This window comes from Daucus carota, chromosome 5 (assembly GCF_001625215.2).
Source record: "Daucus carota subsp. sativus chromosome 5, DH1 v3.0, whole genome shotgun sequence".
Lineage (NCBI taxonomy): Eukaryota > Viridiplantae > Streptophyta > Magnoliopsida > Apiales > Apiaceae > Daucus > Daucus carota.
Genome location: NC_030385.2, coordinates 32,224,299 through 32,242,788, shown reverse-complemented (window position 1 = coordinate 32,242,788; position 18,490 = coordinate 32,224,299). Strand labels below are relative to the sequence as shown.

Here is an 18,490-nt window from a genome sequence, read left to right as displayed (position 1 = left end):
ATAAAATATTTTGTAGTAAGACTACAAAGTTCCATATATGTTACGGTGGATACAATGTTTGGAAATTTTATTCCAAGAGAAAACCCAAAAATAGTTGATCATGTAGAAAATATAGATCGTGATGATTAGTAATGAACTTCAGACGAAGATGAGGAAATTATTGAAAATAATGAAAGTGAGGATATCCTAAAAAAATAGAGAACATTGAGGTTCCCTACATAAAAAATTTTATATTTTAAATTTTAAATATGAGAAAAATAGTTTTTAGGACAAATGCTTTAGAAAATGCCAATTAAAATATAATGAACACAAGATAGCGTGAAACACAAACCGAGATAAATTAATTTAAAATTCTTATTGTTTTATTTATTTATTAAAAATATAATTTCTCTTATGAATTTTGTGATAAAGTTTATTACTGTTGTATTATTTGATGATAATATTTATAGAAATTAATATTTATTGAGTATTATTGGTTGTTCGAACTCGAGCTCGTTAACGAGCCGATCAAGTTTTTACCGAGTCGAGATCGAGACGGTTTAACAACCAGATTACTTCGTTTACGGCCCTGTTAACAGATAAAATGCTCTTTTTCTGTAAAACCTGCCTGATTTAACTTAAAAAGTAGAAATATGTTACATTTTTCAAGTCGAGAAATTACTTAGAAGTCATTCGCAAATTGGCACGTAATTGGACATTTTGTCTTCTGCAGCCAGATGTTTTCAACATGATCGTTCCTCCAAAGTAGAGTGTTTATTTTTTTTTTTTTTGAAAAAGGCTACCATTATTCCAGTTATTAGAGTCAAAAGACTTGTTTATAAAATTATAATTATATGATATGCTCTTTGAAATCACAATTTTATTTCAGAGTCCGGTATTTATACTTCATATAATAGAAAAAAGATAAAAAAATCAGTCTTTTTTATTAAGTATCAATTGACTTGATCGTTCCTTTTTTTTCTTCTTTCATATAATGATGAATATGACTTATTAATATGTAATTATGAAAGATAATAATGTTATAAAGTAGTAACTAATTAAAATTAATTGTGTGTTATAAATATGAGATATTGATAATAATTTAATAAAGTAATTATTATTATGACAAAAAAATAAAATAATCATTGGAATTAAGTGTGTGTCATAAATACGAGATATTAATGCCTATAATTAAATAGGGGTAAGATTGTAATATGAATAAAATTACTAATGTCTACTCCCTCCGTCCCATATTGAGTGAGCTGGTTTGACTTTCACGGAGATTAAGAAAAAGGTAGTAAGTTAAGTTGAAAAGTGAGTAAAGTTGTGGGACCTATCAATATTTAATAATAGATTTGAGATAGTGGAGGAAGATAGTGGGTGTAATAGTGTTTATATTATTATAGAATGGAGATAGTGGAAGAAAGTAGTGGGTGTAATAGTGAAAAGTAGTGTTCAAAAATAGTAAGTATGATAGGTTCATTCTTTTTGGGACGTCCCAAAAAGGAATAAGGGTCACATAAAATGGGACAGAGGGAGTAATAAATACGTTAGTGTTAAAAGTCAATAATAACTTTTACATATATAAATATTGTATAATGAGCAAAGGGTAAATTGATCGTTTTGAATTAAATTACTCATGGTTGTTGTATTATATATATAATAGATGTAAACGAATATTCTAATCCTAACTAATTATAATTGTACAGCTAGCAATTAACAGAAAATGAAAATATTTATTATATAATATGTATAGCCACAGTAGATTATTTATCATATCTCAAGAAAGAATTTTGGAAATGAAGACGATAAACATATTAATTAACCTCCCCTACAACATACTCCCTCCATCCCATTTTAAGTGTCCTGTTTGACTTTTGAATAGTCAAATTGACTAAATTTTGACTGAAATTTTCACATATAATATAAATTTTAAAAGTAAAAAAAATTATGTCATTATAATGTACATACAATATACTATAAAATGTAATTTTTAGTTTTTTAAAATGATAAAAATTTGTTTTTTACGCTTGGTCAAAAATTGGTCAATTTGTCCGTTGAAAGTCAAAACCGAACACTTAAAATGGGATAGAGGGAGTATTTAAGTTGAGAAGAGCTGATAACTCAGTAATGAACACAGTGAATACCCCTTTAGCTATCTTGATTTCACTATTTCAGGAGGTAGACTGTTGAAGACTGGGTATGTGTGGTAATTTCATTTATGTAATGCAATTAAAACACATAGTTTTAGCAGGAATGTAACGGTTTTTCTAGTGTGTGCCCATGGGCATATGTTGAGCACAAAAATTCATAAGTTTGGATGATTTTGATGGGCTACTACTTCTTTATAATGGTGGACTTCTTTATAATGGTGGACCACCTGCAAATTCACCAACCACACCACTCAAAATTAATCAAATTTATAAAATTTGGTGCTTAGCATGTGCCCATGGGCACACACTAGACAAACCGGAATGTAATAATACGACAAAATACATCATCAAATTACAGCAAATAGAGGATCTAGAGTATCCTAATTAGTAATTATGAACAGATATACGAGGGAAAGCCGATTTTTTTTTATTTTTCTTTCTAAAAGCTCGATGTTCCTGATTCCTGAATACTAGTGCATGTATTTTGCTTTTAAGGTGCTAACTCGCCTAACCATATACTCCTATTTAAGTTTAAGTTTGTCATACGCCATCATGGCATCATATCAGTTTGATATCATATATGATAACGCAGATGATATATAAATGAAAGGTGGTATTATAAGCTCGATAGTCGTACTAATGAGAATGCTGCATGTGTATTTGAATGGTATATATGTGTGTACCAGCATTTGCAAATTAGCGTCTTGAAATGAAAGAAAGGAAACAAATGAGATGTTGAATAGAAATCAGCTATTTTGCTCAGTATGTGAAAGCTGAGCTTATCTAGGAGCTAGTTCCAGCAATTCATGACTCGATTAAGCTGCCTGATATTCTGCAATTTCTAGAGCTGTGCGAGTAATAGAATACAAAACACATTACACTTTCAGTTAAAACAATATTCGCAATCTTATTCAGGAAAACAAGGACAAAAGAAACAATCTCAAGCCATCACTGATTTCTGCAGAAAAATTAAAATTTCTCCCAATGTCGCACCACTGAGATCGACTAATTTGTTAACACACAGCTGATCACATTGCATAAATTCCCTAAACAGCTAGCCTAGGGTTGACATAATCAACACACACTTTCATAGAACAACGGACAGTAGCTGAAACATAAACGAATCTCGGCCAAGTAAGCAGCAAAATTTTGGCATCGTTTCACTTAATAGACTTTGATGATCTTTCAGTCTTTGCACTTACCTGAAATTTATCCACGGATCACACCACATAATCTTTGTTGCAGCTCACATATATCTATAAAAGCCGGCTCGTATCCCTGCAAGGAAAATCTGTGATATGAGGTGAAGATCTTTTCAATAGAATAACAGCGTTAAACTTATGATCAATAAACCCTAGCTGATTAAATCAAGCAACAATTAGTTTCTAAGAACTAGATTATCAATTACCTCAGCTCGGATAATATGCACTAACTGGTCATTTACCCTTGTAGAGGAACAGCTTGTAACATTAAGCTGCCGTTCCTGGATCAGTACTTGCATCACCCCTGACAAGGATAAGTTCTCCTCCATCGATCCACTAGTAATTATGATCTCGACACCACAGAAGCATGGGGTGACGGTGACACTGATATCATTGTTATCGTCAAGCAAACAAAGATCTGAAGTCCCCTTCCCCGGGTCATCAATAAAAAATTTCTTGGGAGTACTCTTGATGAGGTTATTCTTTTTGACATCCAGTTCTCTGATTTCTCCCTGCAAGTGATTAATGTAATTCACAGCTTGCTCCATATGATCTGATATCGAACGCTTTCCCTGAAATTCATTCCATGTAATTAATTTTTGCATAATTTAATTATAACAATGAGCCCTAGAGAAGATAGGCTTTTTATTAAATAAAGGTGATTAATACGCATAAATTTATAGGAATTAAATAAATGTTACACACCTTAATGAATTCAAGTGGAAGTAGGGATCGAAGTGATACATGAAGTTTACCCATATCCTGTCTCCTTTGTCTCTCGATTTCTCTATGCATAATCTTCTTGCTTCTCTCATCATCTTTGCAGTCCTCACCGATACTCAAAACCTCCTTACCATGCCTTTTATTGCGTCCTCGAGAACAAGAAGAGTCTCGGTTCATAACAGGATCTTGTTGGATTGTCTGCTGTTCCGGATTAGGGTTGTCAAAATTCTGGATCTGGAAGACCAGCTCATCCCCTTGGTTAAAAAAATACATAGCTCAACAACCAAAATCAAAGAACAATATCTGAGATTGTGTAGACTGTAGGGCTTACTATAATGAGCGAATGATAAAAGAAAAGATGCGTTTGTTGAGGTACGAGATCCTCATCAATGGGGGCTCGATATCAATAGCTAATTAAGATTCCTTAAGATATCTCTTCATGAATGAATAAAGTAGAGAGTAATAATTTATAGATGACTTCTTTTTGTTTTTTTTTTAATGTTCACTTCAGTGAGAGAAAAGTACTCCTGACTCCTGAGTCCTGACTTCGATCCCCAGCAAACGATTTATATTTTAAAAAGGAATATTGCTTGTAGGTATTGTACGTATGAGTTGTGTATAAATGCATATTTGGTTAGCCCACATTTCTTAACAACCCCACGATTACAAATCTATTATACAATTACACCCCTGATTTCATGACTATACTTTAGAATGCAGATCATCTCTGATATCTTTCAAGTATTTTTAAGTCCGTATTTATCTATATGTAATCCAATAATTGTCTACTTTATGTTATAATTTAAGATTTATACATTCGTGTGTGTCTGCTCCTTCACATATATATATTTCTTCAATCTTCTTTTATCTATAAGTTATAGTGGTGTTGTTCACAGGATCAGATATTGTCCGATCCGTACTTGCTTAATCAATTAGTAGTATCAAGTGCACAACTTTTTATACAAGGCCGAGGTACCAAATTGAGCAGCATATATGTTGTGCTGAGATAGCTTCAAAACTAGGCAACAGCGTGTGTGAAAATCACAAAGTGTTAGTAAAATAACAATAAGTTTTGTTGGCAAAGCTCTTGAGATATCTGGCAAAATTTATTAATTAATCAGTGAGACTGATTATAATTTGAATCTTAGTTAAGCATTAATTTTGTTGCTTGAAGTGATACAATTTATACATGAAGTCGTATGGATAACTTCCGGTGCACAACACTTTATAGCTGAAGCCTGAATGTGTCTCCCCAATTATTGATCGGTTCAAGGCCCTTTTAGATGTCAATCTCATTTAGCTGTCAATCAATTCTGAAATATACAGAAAAGGTCGTGTTTATATGCGATCCTCCATCAAATTAAGAAATTTATTAGTGGACCATCCTTGTTAACAAGAAATGACCCCAAACAGTGTACTAGAGCCTTTTACGTACTTTAGTGTAAAATTGAGAATATTTAAAATGATGCAAAAATATATGTAAGAGAAAAATTATATCCTCCTTTCAAAATATTAGAAAATTAAGTGATAATACCAATTAATTGGGCATTCTATAAAGAAAAACAAACGTGCCTACAAATATAAAATGCGGACAGCTAAACACAGTATAATGACAAGACTTGCTTAAGGTGGCATAATTAGGAGGATTTAACAAGTGCGAGTGGGGACTTAAATCGCGATGTCACAGATTTCTTATAATCTTAGTTGATTTCTTTATATAGCGTGGGACATTATCACAGTATGATCACTTTGCGACATCACCTGCCGACCTGCCGTCTTCGAATATGAATAATTTATTACTTCGATTTCACTGCTACAACTTTATTTGTTGCATATATGATGATTTGATATACAATTCAAACAGTGAGTAGTAGTAGGTTTTACAACGTTGTTCTACTAAGGGATAAACTACTTTTATACCAAGTCAATAACAGAGGATTACATATGATCATGTGCTTAAACAAGTTTCATCATGTCTTACTGGATAACTAAATTGACTACTGAGGATCAACTATATATAAATTACAGCCGCGTTCACATTTATTTTATAGGAGTATTCTTTATTCAACATTTTGACAGATGGTAATTGGTTTCGTCACCATTTTGTTATAATTACGATGATTCAATATTACCACCATTTTACTTATCCAACTGAAAGTAAGGTTTTTACAACTCCCAATCGGGTATCCCGTCAGGTAAGATAAAATCAACTCCTTCGGAAAATGATAATCTCATTCATTTTGATAAAAAAAAATGTTATCATTTCAAAATAAATGTTATTTTTAGCATTCACTCTTCTTCGTTCGTTGCATTTGATCAGTCATTCGTAATAATACCATGCTACTTATTTATTCCGATATATTATAAAAGAAAGGTTCAAGATTACACTCGTTCGTTATTATTTTCAATTTTGTTCTCATTTTCGAATCTTGAGCACGAATATGGTTAGAAAAGGAAAAAGATTAATTCCTTCGTACTTAGCAAATCTTCGCACACAGATTAAGCGGATGAAACAGACTAATATGTAGATAAGATTATATCAGCTTACTTAGATTCAGAATGATATGGTACTATTGACTATTGCACGTTTGAAGAGGCTTGAGATCAAAGGGATCATAGAATGCCTATTGATTGATTGATCTGTAAGAGGAAAAATCTTCTTCCCCTCCAATTGTATGTGTACATACTCTACTATTTCATGTAAATCTTGAATTAGATATAGAGTTTTCGACTAAGATTGTGCATACTCTTACGTTGAGCAAGTACTAGAATATAGATGATATATGAAGTCTAATTCAGATAATTAACTTATCCAAATTTGCAGCATCACTACGTTCTGCTTTATAGTGGCCAAGATCGTTTGTAGCTAGCCTCAGTTCTATCTTGTACCTATTGCTTAGCTTAGAGATGATTTTCCTCTCTAGCTATTTGCAATAATTTCAGGATCATATGTGCTAATTTTTATAAGATCCTCGTTGAGTGCAATGCTGCAGAGAGTCGGTGGCCTCTACGTGAATCAATCACGAGCTTTTAGCCCATGCTGTTTCACTCGTGTAATTGTAGTAACTGCAGTCGGATCATGTGAGATTTGGACAACAATAATCATTTAGAAATTTGGATAATCATCTTTCTATGCTGAGAACCACAGTATCAAGCTGTTGTTCACCAAGACAAGAGGAGGGCCGAGGGCATAAGATTACTGCACTTAGGATTGCACTCAAATTTTTTCCATATAATTGTTCAATATATATAGTACCACATAAAAATGAGAAACACCGTACTTAGTTATTTTCCAATGCCTCAAAATATTGATATATTCAGTAACTTAAGATGATACCAGCTAGCCAGTTATTGCTGCATTTGAACGATACTGCATGTAAAATCCAATCAATGTATTGAAGAGTTAATCAGAATGCAAGCTCCAAGTATTCAAGATTTTAGTAGGCATATAACTTTGAAGCTGGCTGAGTAATCCTGGGTTTCAACATATAGGCACGACTGCGAAAATATAGAACAATCAATTTATGGTCCTTCATTAACTAAAACGTACTAAAGAGCATATACTTTTGGTTGACACAATACTCTTAATTTGCACACCACAATTTCCATGTCTTCAATATTTACAGACACTCCTCTCTTCAATTAGTCGTGCCATCAAGAGCTTACATATTTGTTAGAGCAGACACAACCACATTGCAATCATTTTCTAACAGCTAATCTTGGCTGTGCTGGGATTAGACTTTGATAACATAATCTAGAATTAGTAAAAATGAAATGTAGATACTTCAAATCTCGGCCAAGTAAGGAACAAAATCTTAGCAATGTTTGATTACACAGTGTCAACTGTGGGCTTCAGGCTTCCTACGTACACTTACTTGGAATTCAACCATATAACACATCATACAATTTCCACTGCAGCTCACAGATATTAATGGACATCGGATCAATTGCCTGCAAGAATGTTCTCAATAAATAATTGTCATTTTAAAAAGCCCTAGCTAAATGAACAATTAACATGTTATAGGACTGCTTAATTTCTTACCTCAGCACGGATAGTATGCAGTAACCGCTCATTTACTCTAGTAGAAGCACAGGTACTAACACTTAGCTGCTCGTCTTGAATTAGTACTTGCATCACCTTTGATAAGGGAAATTGTTCTTCCATGAATCCGCTAGTAATGATGATCTCAACACCACACAAGCACGGGGAAACTGTAACAGAAACATCATTATCAAAATTACTAGGCAGACGAAAATCTGAACTTCCACTCCCTTGACTAATAACAGTGGTATAATTTGGAATCTTGTGGAGTCTATCCCTTTTGATATTTAGTTCTCTGATACTTCTCTGAAGGTGATTAATATAATTCACAGACTGCTGCATATGATCTGATATCGAACGCTTTCCCTAAAAACACAAGGCAAAATCTTGTTAAACTTCAAAAACCGAGCCCTAGAGAAAATATAATTCAAACTCCAAAAACTGATTAGAAGAAAAAAAAAAAGAAGAAAATTCATCACCTTGATAAACTCAAGAGGAAGTAAGGATCTGAGTGATCAGGGCCGTTTGGGACTTTTTTGAGGCCCTGTGCTGACTTTAAGAATGAGGCCCTTCCAAATGACAGAACAAAATTTTAATATATTTAAAATAACAAAATATTATACACAAAATTAAACTACTACAACTGAAAAATTGTTTGTTTTTTGATTAGTTGGACTTAAATATGTGTGTGGTCGTGTGGGATTTACTACTTATACAGTGTACTAGTTTGTGGGGAGAGAGAAGTAATAAGAAGAGACGTGCATGACTGGGTCTTAGGAATTTAGAATTGATTAATGTTTAAATAAAATAATGGTAAAAATTAAAGAAATATTAATATTATATTATATTTATCATGAGTATACCAAAAGATAGAAAGAAGTAGTCATAAATCTGGGGCCCTAAATTTTGATGGGCCCTGTGCTGTTGCACTTGTTGCACTCCCTCAAAACCGGCCCTGTGAGTGATCCATGAAGTTGACCCATTTCTTGTCTTCTTTGCCTTTCGATCTCTCTATGCATGATCTTCTTGCTTCTCTCATCATCTTTACTAGTGTCTTCACCGAAACTTGACGGCTTTTTACGAAGCCTTTTATTGCCACCCTGTGGTGAGGCTTGGCTCAAAGCAAGATCTTGCTGGATTGACTGCTGGTCCGGATTAGGGTTGTTGGTCTGGATCTGGAATACCAGCTCATCTCCTTGTTTTAAAGAAAACATGGCTCAACAATAAAAATTCAATACACAAGATTATTGAGCTAACTTTAATGAGTTGGAGAGATACGTTTGTTAGGGTACGAGATCTTCATGATCAACACCTAAGATTCCTTCACACATCTCGTGTATTGTAAGGTGATGAATAGTTTATATGGTTTATCTATATTTTGAAACAAGTAGATGACTTGTTCTTTGTTTCTTTGTGGTCAATGGGAGAAAACTGCTACGGACTTCACAAACAATTGAATTTAAAAGGTCCGGTTATATGGGAATTGTAGTTGTGTACAAATGCTTATTTTTTTAGCCCACATTTCTTAACAACCCCACGATTTCAAATCTAATATTCAATTACAACCTCATGATTTCATTACAATTATTTGGAATGCGGATCATCGCCTGATTTCTTTTTTTTCTTTTTTTCTTCTTTTAATTTTTTTAAGTCCATATTAATCAATGTAAAGGTTTAGAGAGAATATATAATTGTCTACTAGGGAGTTCTTTGCTGAACCTTCCAACTAGTTTTAATTTACTTCGTTCTTTCTGGTGGAGAATTACGCCTACTATACCTTATATTCAGTTATTGGATCAGTCCTGATCAGCTTGGTTATATCATAATTATATTTAATTTAATTTTATAAAAAGATCATCCTTATAAGTAATATATATAACTATAATTAATATCTTAATCTATGGGAAAGATAATTAATATTATTATGGGTCAAGATATTTAAATAAATGATCAAAAGTCAAGTAATATGAACAATAAAAATTATCGTATAACTATAAAAGATATAAAATTAATATTTATTAAAGAATATAAAATAAATTAACATATGTAATCGATATATAAAAAAATAATAGTAGAATGAGAGTTAATTAAGAAGGAAAGAGAATTAGTGGATAATGAAAATTGTAGATGAGAGGTTTAGAGGAGATTATTTTGAAAATTGAGATTTGAGAAGAAATTTACGCATAATAAAATGTTTAGGTTATCCATTTAACTAACCAGCAAGGGTGTTTTGTTTTAGTACACATAAAGATACATACTTACAGATAAATTTTAGGTATATTCTTCAGAACTAGCTGGTTTTGAAAATTAGATTATTTAGAAGCATGCGTGGTCCTTATAATGGTATCGGACCTGCTTCTTGATCATCTGGAAATTTATATGATGATTATGGAAAATAACTTCATTTTTTTAATATAAAGATGAGATGCAAAACGATTGTATGCCTGTATCTGGTCTAATATCGAGTCTTGCGGTGGGTAGCGCAGACCCCAGTTGGATTTTTCCGAAGGGAAAAGAGATAAGTGTTACCAACAATATCCACAGGGAAGATACGTTTCCTCACATACATTTATACTTCAACTTATTTAAACATTATTGTATTGTGTATAATTAGAATGGATGGACCACTTTTCATAAAATGCATACAGCGAATTAACAAAGTATAAGAACAAAACTTGCTTACCACATTTTTATGTCTATGCGTATATACAAGGTGGCATTGTGCCCTCAAAGGGGACTCGACAATTGAGAGTGGGATCCAACAAGATTTGCCAGGGTTTGCGGTTGTCCCATAAAGAGTCCTTGCGAATAAGGCTGACTAATCAAACACCTACTCGTCTCGGTAGTAAGATGTCGAAGTTCGAAGCTCAATAAAGATTCGTGTATTTGAATTTATGTAATTCATCTTTATCGCGGAAAGAAAAAAAATTCACAAACGTTTGTGCTGTAATGATATTCTTCATTTATATAGGTCTGCAATTATATATGCTCTTAACTTTTAAACTAATTCTGAGGTAATGTAATGTATGTTTTCGAATACCTAAGAGTTAAAATTATACTGATCGAATTTGAAGGTTAATTTCTTCTAGCGTGTCAACTGTTGTCGAGAACACTTGAGAGAAATTGAACAAAAAAAACTGTCAATTCTCAATAGTTTCAACTGTGACCTGGATCTCTGCAATTATCATACATCTTAATTTTTCTTTTATACAAGGGGCTGGGGATTATCTCACTAATTTTTTGTAGATGCACTTCTCATCATTCACATATTAATGCACTTTTTAATAATCCTCGTTACAAGAAAAACGCGATCATCAGACAACGGGAGGGAAAACGTTGTTTAAAACAAGACACAACTATTAATTTTCATCATTCCAAAAGTATTGTCTAAACCATAAATCTTACAGGGATCTCAAAATCATTGGCCAAAAAACTCAATCAGACAACACTTTCTATGTGTCATGTTTTGTAAACCTATAGCTTTATACGACAGTTTAATAAAATCGTTGTTTAAGTAGACTTCAGACTATGTTATGAAAGACGGTTTTTAAAATCAGACAAGTGTTATTATGAGGTATAATGTAAAACGTTTTCACATAATGATACAATATATTGTTGTCTGAATTAGCTTAGTCTACATGTTTAATGCTTATTTAACAACGATATTAAGTGAAAAATCATTATCTTTGTTTAACTCGTACAATACATATTTTATAAAAAAAACATTGTCTATTTTATAGAAAAAAAGTACCTTTTTACAATAAGACGAAAATGTTTTAAAACACATTAGTTTAATTAAAAATACACACATAATGAATTTGTAAAATTTTAGTTTTTATATACAAAATTGATACTAAAAAATCTTGACATCTGTATTGTTCAACCATTGAAAAAATCATTTTACAAATTTAATCTAAAACTAATTATAGTTTTATGAAAAATTCCAGTACTTATGTAATAACTTTTAATAAGAAAGTATACTAATACTCTTGTTGGATTCATAACATATTAATATTATTACTAGATTCATAAAAGTATCAACTTAAAACTGGTAAACTATATATATTTATAAGATAAATATATTTTTCTATGTCACACCTTAAAAAACCAAAATTCATTAAAAAAATCATTTTAATTGTTTTAAAATATAAGGAAAAAACGACAAGTTTTACACACAAAACCATGTCTTTGGAAACTTCTTACAATATTTTTTTTCTCAATCTATTGTGTGTGTTATTTCGTATAATACCTAATTTACAACGATTTTAGGGAATCGTTATTTTTTTTATACTCAAAAAAAATCTGTCAATTAATTGTATCATTTAAAACTTGTAAATAGATTATTTTGTCAATCTCTGTTAAAAATTTAACAAAAACAGACTCCCCGCTTTAATCTCTTTGACCCCTGCCATTTCAACAATAACCACCGTCGGCGATTTCCCTCTCCTTCCTTTCCCGGCAACACAACTCCGATAACCCACGGTGACAACCACTATCGATCATCCGCCTGCCGGAGTCTCTCCTACCCCGTTCTTTCTCTCCCTCCCTCCCCCGACCACCACTGCCGACACGATGTGGGACTCAACCCCAAAACACACCCATGCTTCTCTACTACGCACATGAGCCCCGTATAGTACACACACTCACCATCCATCTTCCCCATCTTTTATTTTCCCGTCACCATCAACCCCTCGACGGCTCAGCCGTTTCGTCGTCGCCATTATTCACACAAACTTTACGTGCACACATCAAAAACACACTCACATCTTTCCTTAATTTTTATAACAATTTCATTAAAACTAACGTTACTCGTCAAAGGAAAGCGCTGAAATGTTTTTAAACCTTAATCTCATGAATGAAAGCTTTTAAATGCTTTTTTTATTTAATTGACACTTTTTTGACTCAGTAGGCTAATTGAAAATTTTGGTATAGCAGAGTGACAAAATAGAGCATTGGCCTTGTATTATATATTATTCCCTCCGTCCTTTTTTAGTTGTCACATTTGCAAAAAATACACATATTAAAAATAATTAAATGTTTTAAGTTGTTTCAATGTATGTCCTTATTTATTGTATTAAATACTAAATCATAAGTGTATATATTGGTGGTAAAGTCAAATCATGAACTAAGAATTAAGGAATAAATATGAAAAAAAAATATGTATTAATAAGCATTGGAACAATGAGCAGGGGCGTAGCTACGTTCATCACACAGGGTCACTTGCATCCCCTCACTTTTTCATATCCTCTTTGTATATATTATATAAAATTTAATTTTTTGATTTTTGACCCCCAAAAAGTAAATTTTTTGACCCGAGACATAAAACATTTAATCCCAAAAGTGCATAAATTTATATAAAAAATGAAATCATCTTTTTTATGGTGTGACAAGGGCACACAATAGTCACTAACTTTCAAATATAGTAATTTTTAATTGGTGGATGAATAATAAATATTAATGGCCCCTGCTTTAACACCAATTCCACCAATAAAAACAAGTCATTTTCATGAGAGTTGATGCTTATATTATGTACCCTTGGGCACGGGCACACATCAGAAGGCTGATTTTTTTATGAGATTGTTTTTCGACCCCTAGTCATCATGTATTCTGACTACGTCTATGACAATAAAACAACTATTGACTACGTCTATGACAATAAAACAACTATTTACGAACAAATTTTTTCACAAATGTGAAGATTAAAGAGAGACGGGGAATAGTAATCTTATGCACTTATGCATTAATACTTCGAAAAGTAACTTTCTAGGAGGCAATCGTTGATGGGAAATGCCATTAGGGTTCTTTCCGGGATTGGAAAAAGTTTTCAATTTCAGTGGATTTTGTTGTTAATTTGTTGCATGTAAATGTCAAATGGAGCTTATCTCTCAATAGTAAAAACCCATATGACGTTAAGGATTAAAGAGTACTTAGGCTTAAACTACTGTATCCTTTTGAACCTTTATTCCACGCAATCTGAACGTTAGACTACTATCTAATACTCCCTCCGTCCCACCAGATTCTTTACAGTTTCTTTATTTGGTCGTCCCACCCATTTCTTTACATTACAAAACTTTCCTATTTTAGTTAATGGGTCCCACTACTTTCCCACTTTTTCTTCTTTTTCACACTACTTTTACCCCACTATCTCTCTTTTATATATTAAAAATCAGTGGGTCCTACCACTTCACCCACTTTTCTTTCTCTTTTCTACTACTTTATACATATTTCTTAACTTTCGTGCCCAAACCCAATGTAAAGAATTGGGTGGGACGGAGAGAGTACTTTTTCTATTTTATTCATAAACTTGCGGCTCCTACATAGTCTAAGTCTGAACTGATACAAGAATATATTCAATAATTGACGATCAATATCAGTAACTATTTATATAATTTCCCTCACGTGCTAATTTAGTACCTTTCTTAATTTTATAAGATGGAATGACTAATTCAATTATTGGGATCACTGCATATATTACGGCCACATGCTTCAGTTCTTTAATAAAAAATAAAAAATGGATGAAATTGATTTTTAATTTGACTGCGATTGTCGCTATAGTAACCAATCATTATCGACTACTATTTTAATTGTGAAGTTTTGCAAGTACACATTCTCTTGCCCGGTTGGTTCAGCTACGTAAAAAAAAAATGACACATTACGTTTACAATTTCAAATTTACAAATACTAACCCATAATTTTCAAACATGGACAATTATATGTTCATATATGCCTATTTTGTTTGACATAGTCGCATTGACATATCCGTAAAATATTTTATATTTTTGTTGGAGAGCATTGTCTGCTACATCACTTGCTTCGCAATATGCTAGTTTACCAGCAAATCCTTTGATTAAGTTCTTACGATTAAATAAACCATCAGTGCAACTCAGATCACACAACACAGAAATAAATTGTTTACATCTGTAGTCTGTGCTACTGACTCATCAGTGACATTAGATGCAAGCATCCATGATGCATTTGATAGTACTCCTAAAGAAAACCTTCAATACTTCCGTGCCCCATTCGGGTTTCTCGATATATAGAGACTGCTTCTTCCATAACCTTAGCCTGAGCAAGCAACTTGGCTCTCTTTTTCCCAGAGGGATGTGTAGAAAGATAGTCTAACATGGCCGATGACCCGGTAATTTTGCCCAACTTCTCATAAACCTTAGGTGCAACGCTAGGATCATATCTAGCAGAAGCAAGTAGTAATAGCCCTATGTAATCCGCTTCCATCTCCATCCTAAAATAAAAAATGATTATGCAATCGAACATACACTATATATGAGTAAGCATCTATTTAAGAACCATTATAGATGATCAGAACAATAGTTAGAATTTGGTATAAGTAACACTTGCGCAGTTGCACTAACAGATGGCTTTAAAGATGTTCTAAACAAGTCCCGGAACATTTGGATATACACAAGAACACTACCCAACCAATATGCTGGGTTCAGAACTGATAAAACTACTTTATAAGAGATTTATGCGATATATGCAATACTCCTAAAATGAGATATATGCGATCTGTTTTAGCAATTAACAAAACCAGTGAAAACTGTTCTGAAACATTTATATACCGTTAGAAAAGAAGCCATTACTCTGAATTCTATGCACAACATCATACCATGCAAACGAATAAGAAAGCCAAGCAAGTTAAGTCATGAATATATATCTCACCTCCTTGAAAAGGGCAGTCTTAACAAAAGATGTGACATGGAGTTGACTATATCAGGCGTAGCAAACTGATAAAGAATCAGTTGTATGATGGAGTACCAAAAGTTCTTTGTTATCCCCTCAGCTAAATGTCGCGCAACAACATGACCAACCTATTCAAAGAGAGACATAACAAACTACAAAATATACCAAACCAATACACAGTATTTATATAAAACAGCATATCATTCATACCTCATGTCCGATAATAGTTGCAATCTCTTCATTCGTCTTAAATTTTTCTAGCAATCCCGTAAAAACAACAATTTTCCCACCTGGTAGGCAAAATGCATTAACAACAGGTTTATCCACAACCAATATTTCCCAGTTCAGTCCTTCCAAATGAGAAATCGAGGGCTTCACACCTTTCTCCTCCCCTTTCTTCCTACTTTGCTGGACCCATTTATCATCAAGAACCTCATCTTCTTTACTCCAATTTGCTTCAGCACCATCAGTTAACACCATCAAAGTCTGATCGCCACCACTCTCACTCACCCCAACATTGGCCGTACTATAATCCACATCAGTCCACACCTGTTCCTTCCTGATCAACCCCCTTTGTAATGCCTCGATAATCTCTTTGGCAATCAACCTAACTCGAACACTATCCGGATGAATCGCAGGCAATATCTTCCCCTTAAATTGTTCCTTTATCTCCTCAAACTGCGAATCACCCAACCTCTTCTCCAAGCCCGGTGGTAAGAGCACACAATGTGTCCTCTTGGTATACGGTATCGTCTCCAAATTCCCAAAATACAGAGTAAACACAACACCACCACCAAAAACCATAACAATAAAAATGTCTCTTGGATTCTCGAACCAATTTCTAGGCCCTCTTGGCCTAAAGTGACGAACTTGATGTCTATCAACATAGTAAAATCTTTTCCCAACCAAAACGCCCAATTCTTTCTTTTTATACCCATAATTAGACCCCCAATTCCTTGAAATTGGAGAAAACCCATATAATCTACTGTTGTTCACGCTTGAAAAAGATGATTCATATTGATTTATTTTAGGAATTGACTGTTTAATGGTGCTGCTGGGAGTTATTTTTGAGGTGTAATTTTTAAACAAATCAAGAAAAAGCTTGGATCTTTTGTACAATCCCATGGTTGCTTAGCAATACATATAAGAATGTTCTGACAGTCACTAGTCACTACACTTGTAATTTAACTCCACAAACAATAAAAACATTAAATTTACTCTATGTTCAGAACCTTTCGGAATGTCTAACCTGCGGCACAAGATACTCTCATATTTGCATAGTCATCGGTGAATCATTCAAAATTTTATTAAGTAGTATTAACTATACATTTATTTTTTTTATACATTTTATTAAATTTACTGTGACTTGGATCTTTAATATGCAATTATCATACATCTTATTCTTCTTTTATTAACATAATTATGCACTTCTCATCAATTCTTATTACACACGCTCACCATCACACCATCCATCCTTCCCATCCCTCATTTTCCCATCGCCATCAACCCCTCGACGGCTCAACCGTTACGTCGCCGCCATTACCCACACAAACTTCATGCACACACAGCAAATACACATACACACTCTCATCAGTCAGTAACACACAATTACACAAGCTTGTACACACCCCATCATTTCATTTCTCCCTTTCAACTGTCAGAGGTTGCCTCCGGCGAGTGTTCCGCGGCGGGGCTCCGGCTCCCTTTCCGACCCTTAAAGCCTCTAGTTCCCTTCCTTGATTTGTATAATAATTCCGTTAAACCTACCGTTACTCATTAAAGGCAAAGACATGTTTAACAACGTCGAAATTTTGACATATTGGTATAGTAAATGACAGAAATATAACATTAATCCTTACATTATGGGGCTGTTTGGGTGAGCTTAAAATAAATGCTTCTTGCTTAAAATAAAAAAGTGAAGTAGAAGTTAGAAGTTAGTTAAGACTTATAAGTGATTAAAGTGTTTGGGAAAAAAGCAGAAGTCATGAAACAAAAGCTAGGAATCCTAGCTTTTTATAAGTGCTTCTCGACTTTTTACACAAACGGTACGAAATAAGTGCTTCTAACTTAAAAGTCCAGAAGCGGGGCTTAAAAGCCCCGCCAAACAGCCACTATATATTACTCCCTCCGTCTTTTTTTAATTGTCACATTTGTAAAAAACACACATATTAAAAAAATATCGGTGGTAAAATTAAAGTAAAATTAACAATTAAGAGATAAATATGAAAAAATTTGTATATATATACTTTGGAACAAGAATAAAACAATTATTTAAAGACAAATTTTTTCACAAATATAACGATTAAATAGGGACGGATGGAATAGCAATCTTATGCACTTATGCATTAATACAGTAAAAACTCTATAAATTAATAATGTCGGGACCGGGAAAATTTATTAATTTAAAGAGTTATTAATTTATTGATAAATTAATAATTATTAATTTAAAAAGTTTTTAACTGATTATACTGTATATACCAAACAAAAAGGCATATTGTATATAAATTAATATACCAAACAAAAAAGCAAATTAGTCTATATCTCTTAAAATCACATTGCAGAGAATTTTGACACTCATGGTAAATTAGTAACAATCGTGTTCATATGTTTTAGAAATCAGTAACGACTTTTAAAGTACTGTACAAGAAATGTAAATAAGAGGAATAAATGTGTTCAAATGTTCAATATATTTT

General features: G+C 32.9%; 3 protein-coding genes across 7 annotated transcripts; all 3 read right to left on the bottom strand.

Moving 5' to 3' along the window:
• Positions 1–2,189: 2,189 nt before the first annotated feature.
• LOC135146722 (transcription factor bHLH36-like) lies at positions 2,190–4,599 on the bottom strand. Of its 5 annotated transcripts, none has more exons than XM_064093041.1 (4): positions 4,040–4,599; positions 3,541–3,906; positions 3,335–3,423; positions 2,190–2,359 (listed from the first exon to the last, which is right to left on the bottom strand). In XM_064093041.1, exons 1-3 carry the CDS (start codon positions 4,328–4,330, stop codon positions 3,379–3,381), a joined length of 702 nt encoding a protein of 233 aa, XP_063949111.1. In that variant the 5' UTR covers positions 4,331–4,599; the 3' UTR covers positions 2,190–2,359; positions 3,335–3,378. The 5 variants fall into 5 exon arrangements, with proteins under 5 accessions (XP_063949111.1, XP_063949108.1, XP_063949110.1 ...); XM_064093038.1 differs by having other exon boundaries at positions 2,197–2,359; positions 3,335–3,410; positions 4,040–4,597; XM_064093040.1 differs by lacking the exon at positions 2,190–2,359 and adding an exon at positions 2,989–3,240.
• Positions 4,600–7,432: 2,833 nt separating this feature from the next.
• On the bottom strand, positions 7,433–9,555 carry LOC108222674 (transcription factor bHLH118). The gene is made up of 4 exons (XM_017396560.2): positions 9,067–9,555; positions 8,579–8,616; positions 8,100–8,465; positions 7,433–8,008 (listed from the first exon to the last, which is right to left on the bottom strand). The coding sequence occupies exons 1-4, from the start codon at positions 9,311–9,313 to the stop codon at positions 7,940–7,942; spliced, it is 720 nt and encodes a 239-aa protein (XP_017252049.1). The 5' UTR covers positions 9,314–9,555; the 3' UTR covers positions 7,433–7,939.
• Positions 9,556–14,926: 5,371 nt separating this feature from the next.
• Positions 14,927–17,615, bottom strand: LOC108221591 (mitochondrial metalloendopeptidase OMA1). The gene is made up of 3 exons (XM_017395458.2): positions 16,008–17,615; positions 15,777–15,925; positions 14,927–15,339 (listed from the first exon to the last, which is right to left on the bottom strand). The coding sequence occupies exons 1-3, from the start codon at positions 16,920–16,922 to the stop codon at positions 15,087–15,089; spliced, it is 1,317 nt and encodes a 438-aa protein (XP_017250947.1). The 5' UTR covers positions 16,923–17,615; the 3' UTR covers positions 14,927–15,086.
• Positions 17,616–18,490: the final 875 nt, after the last annotated feature.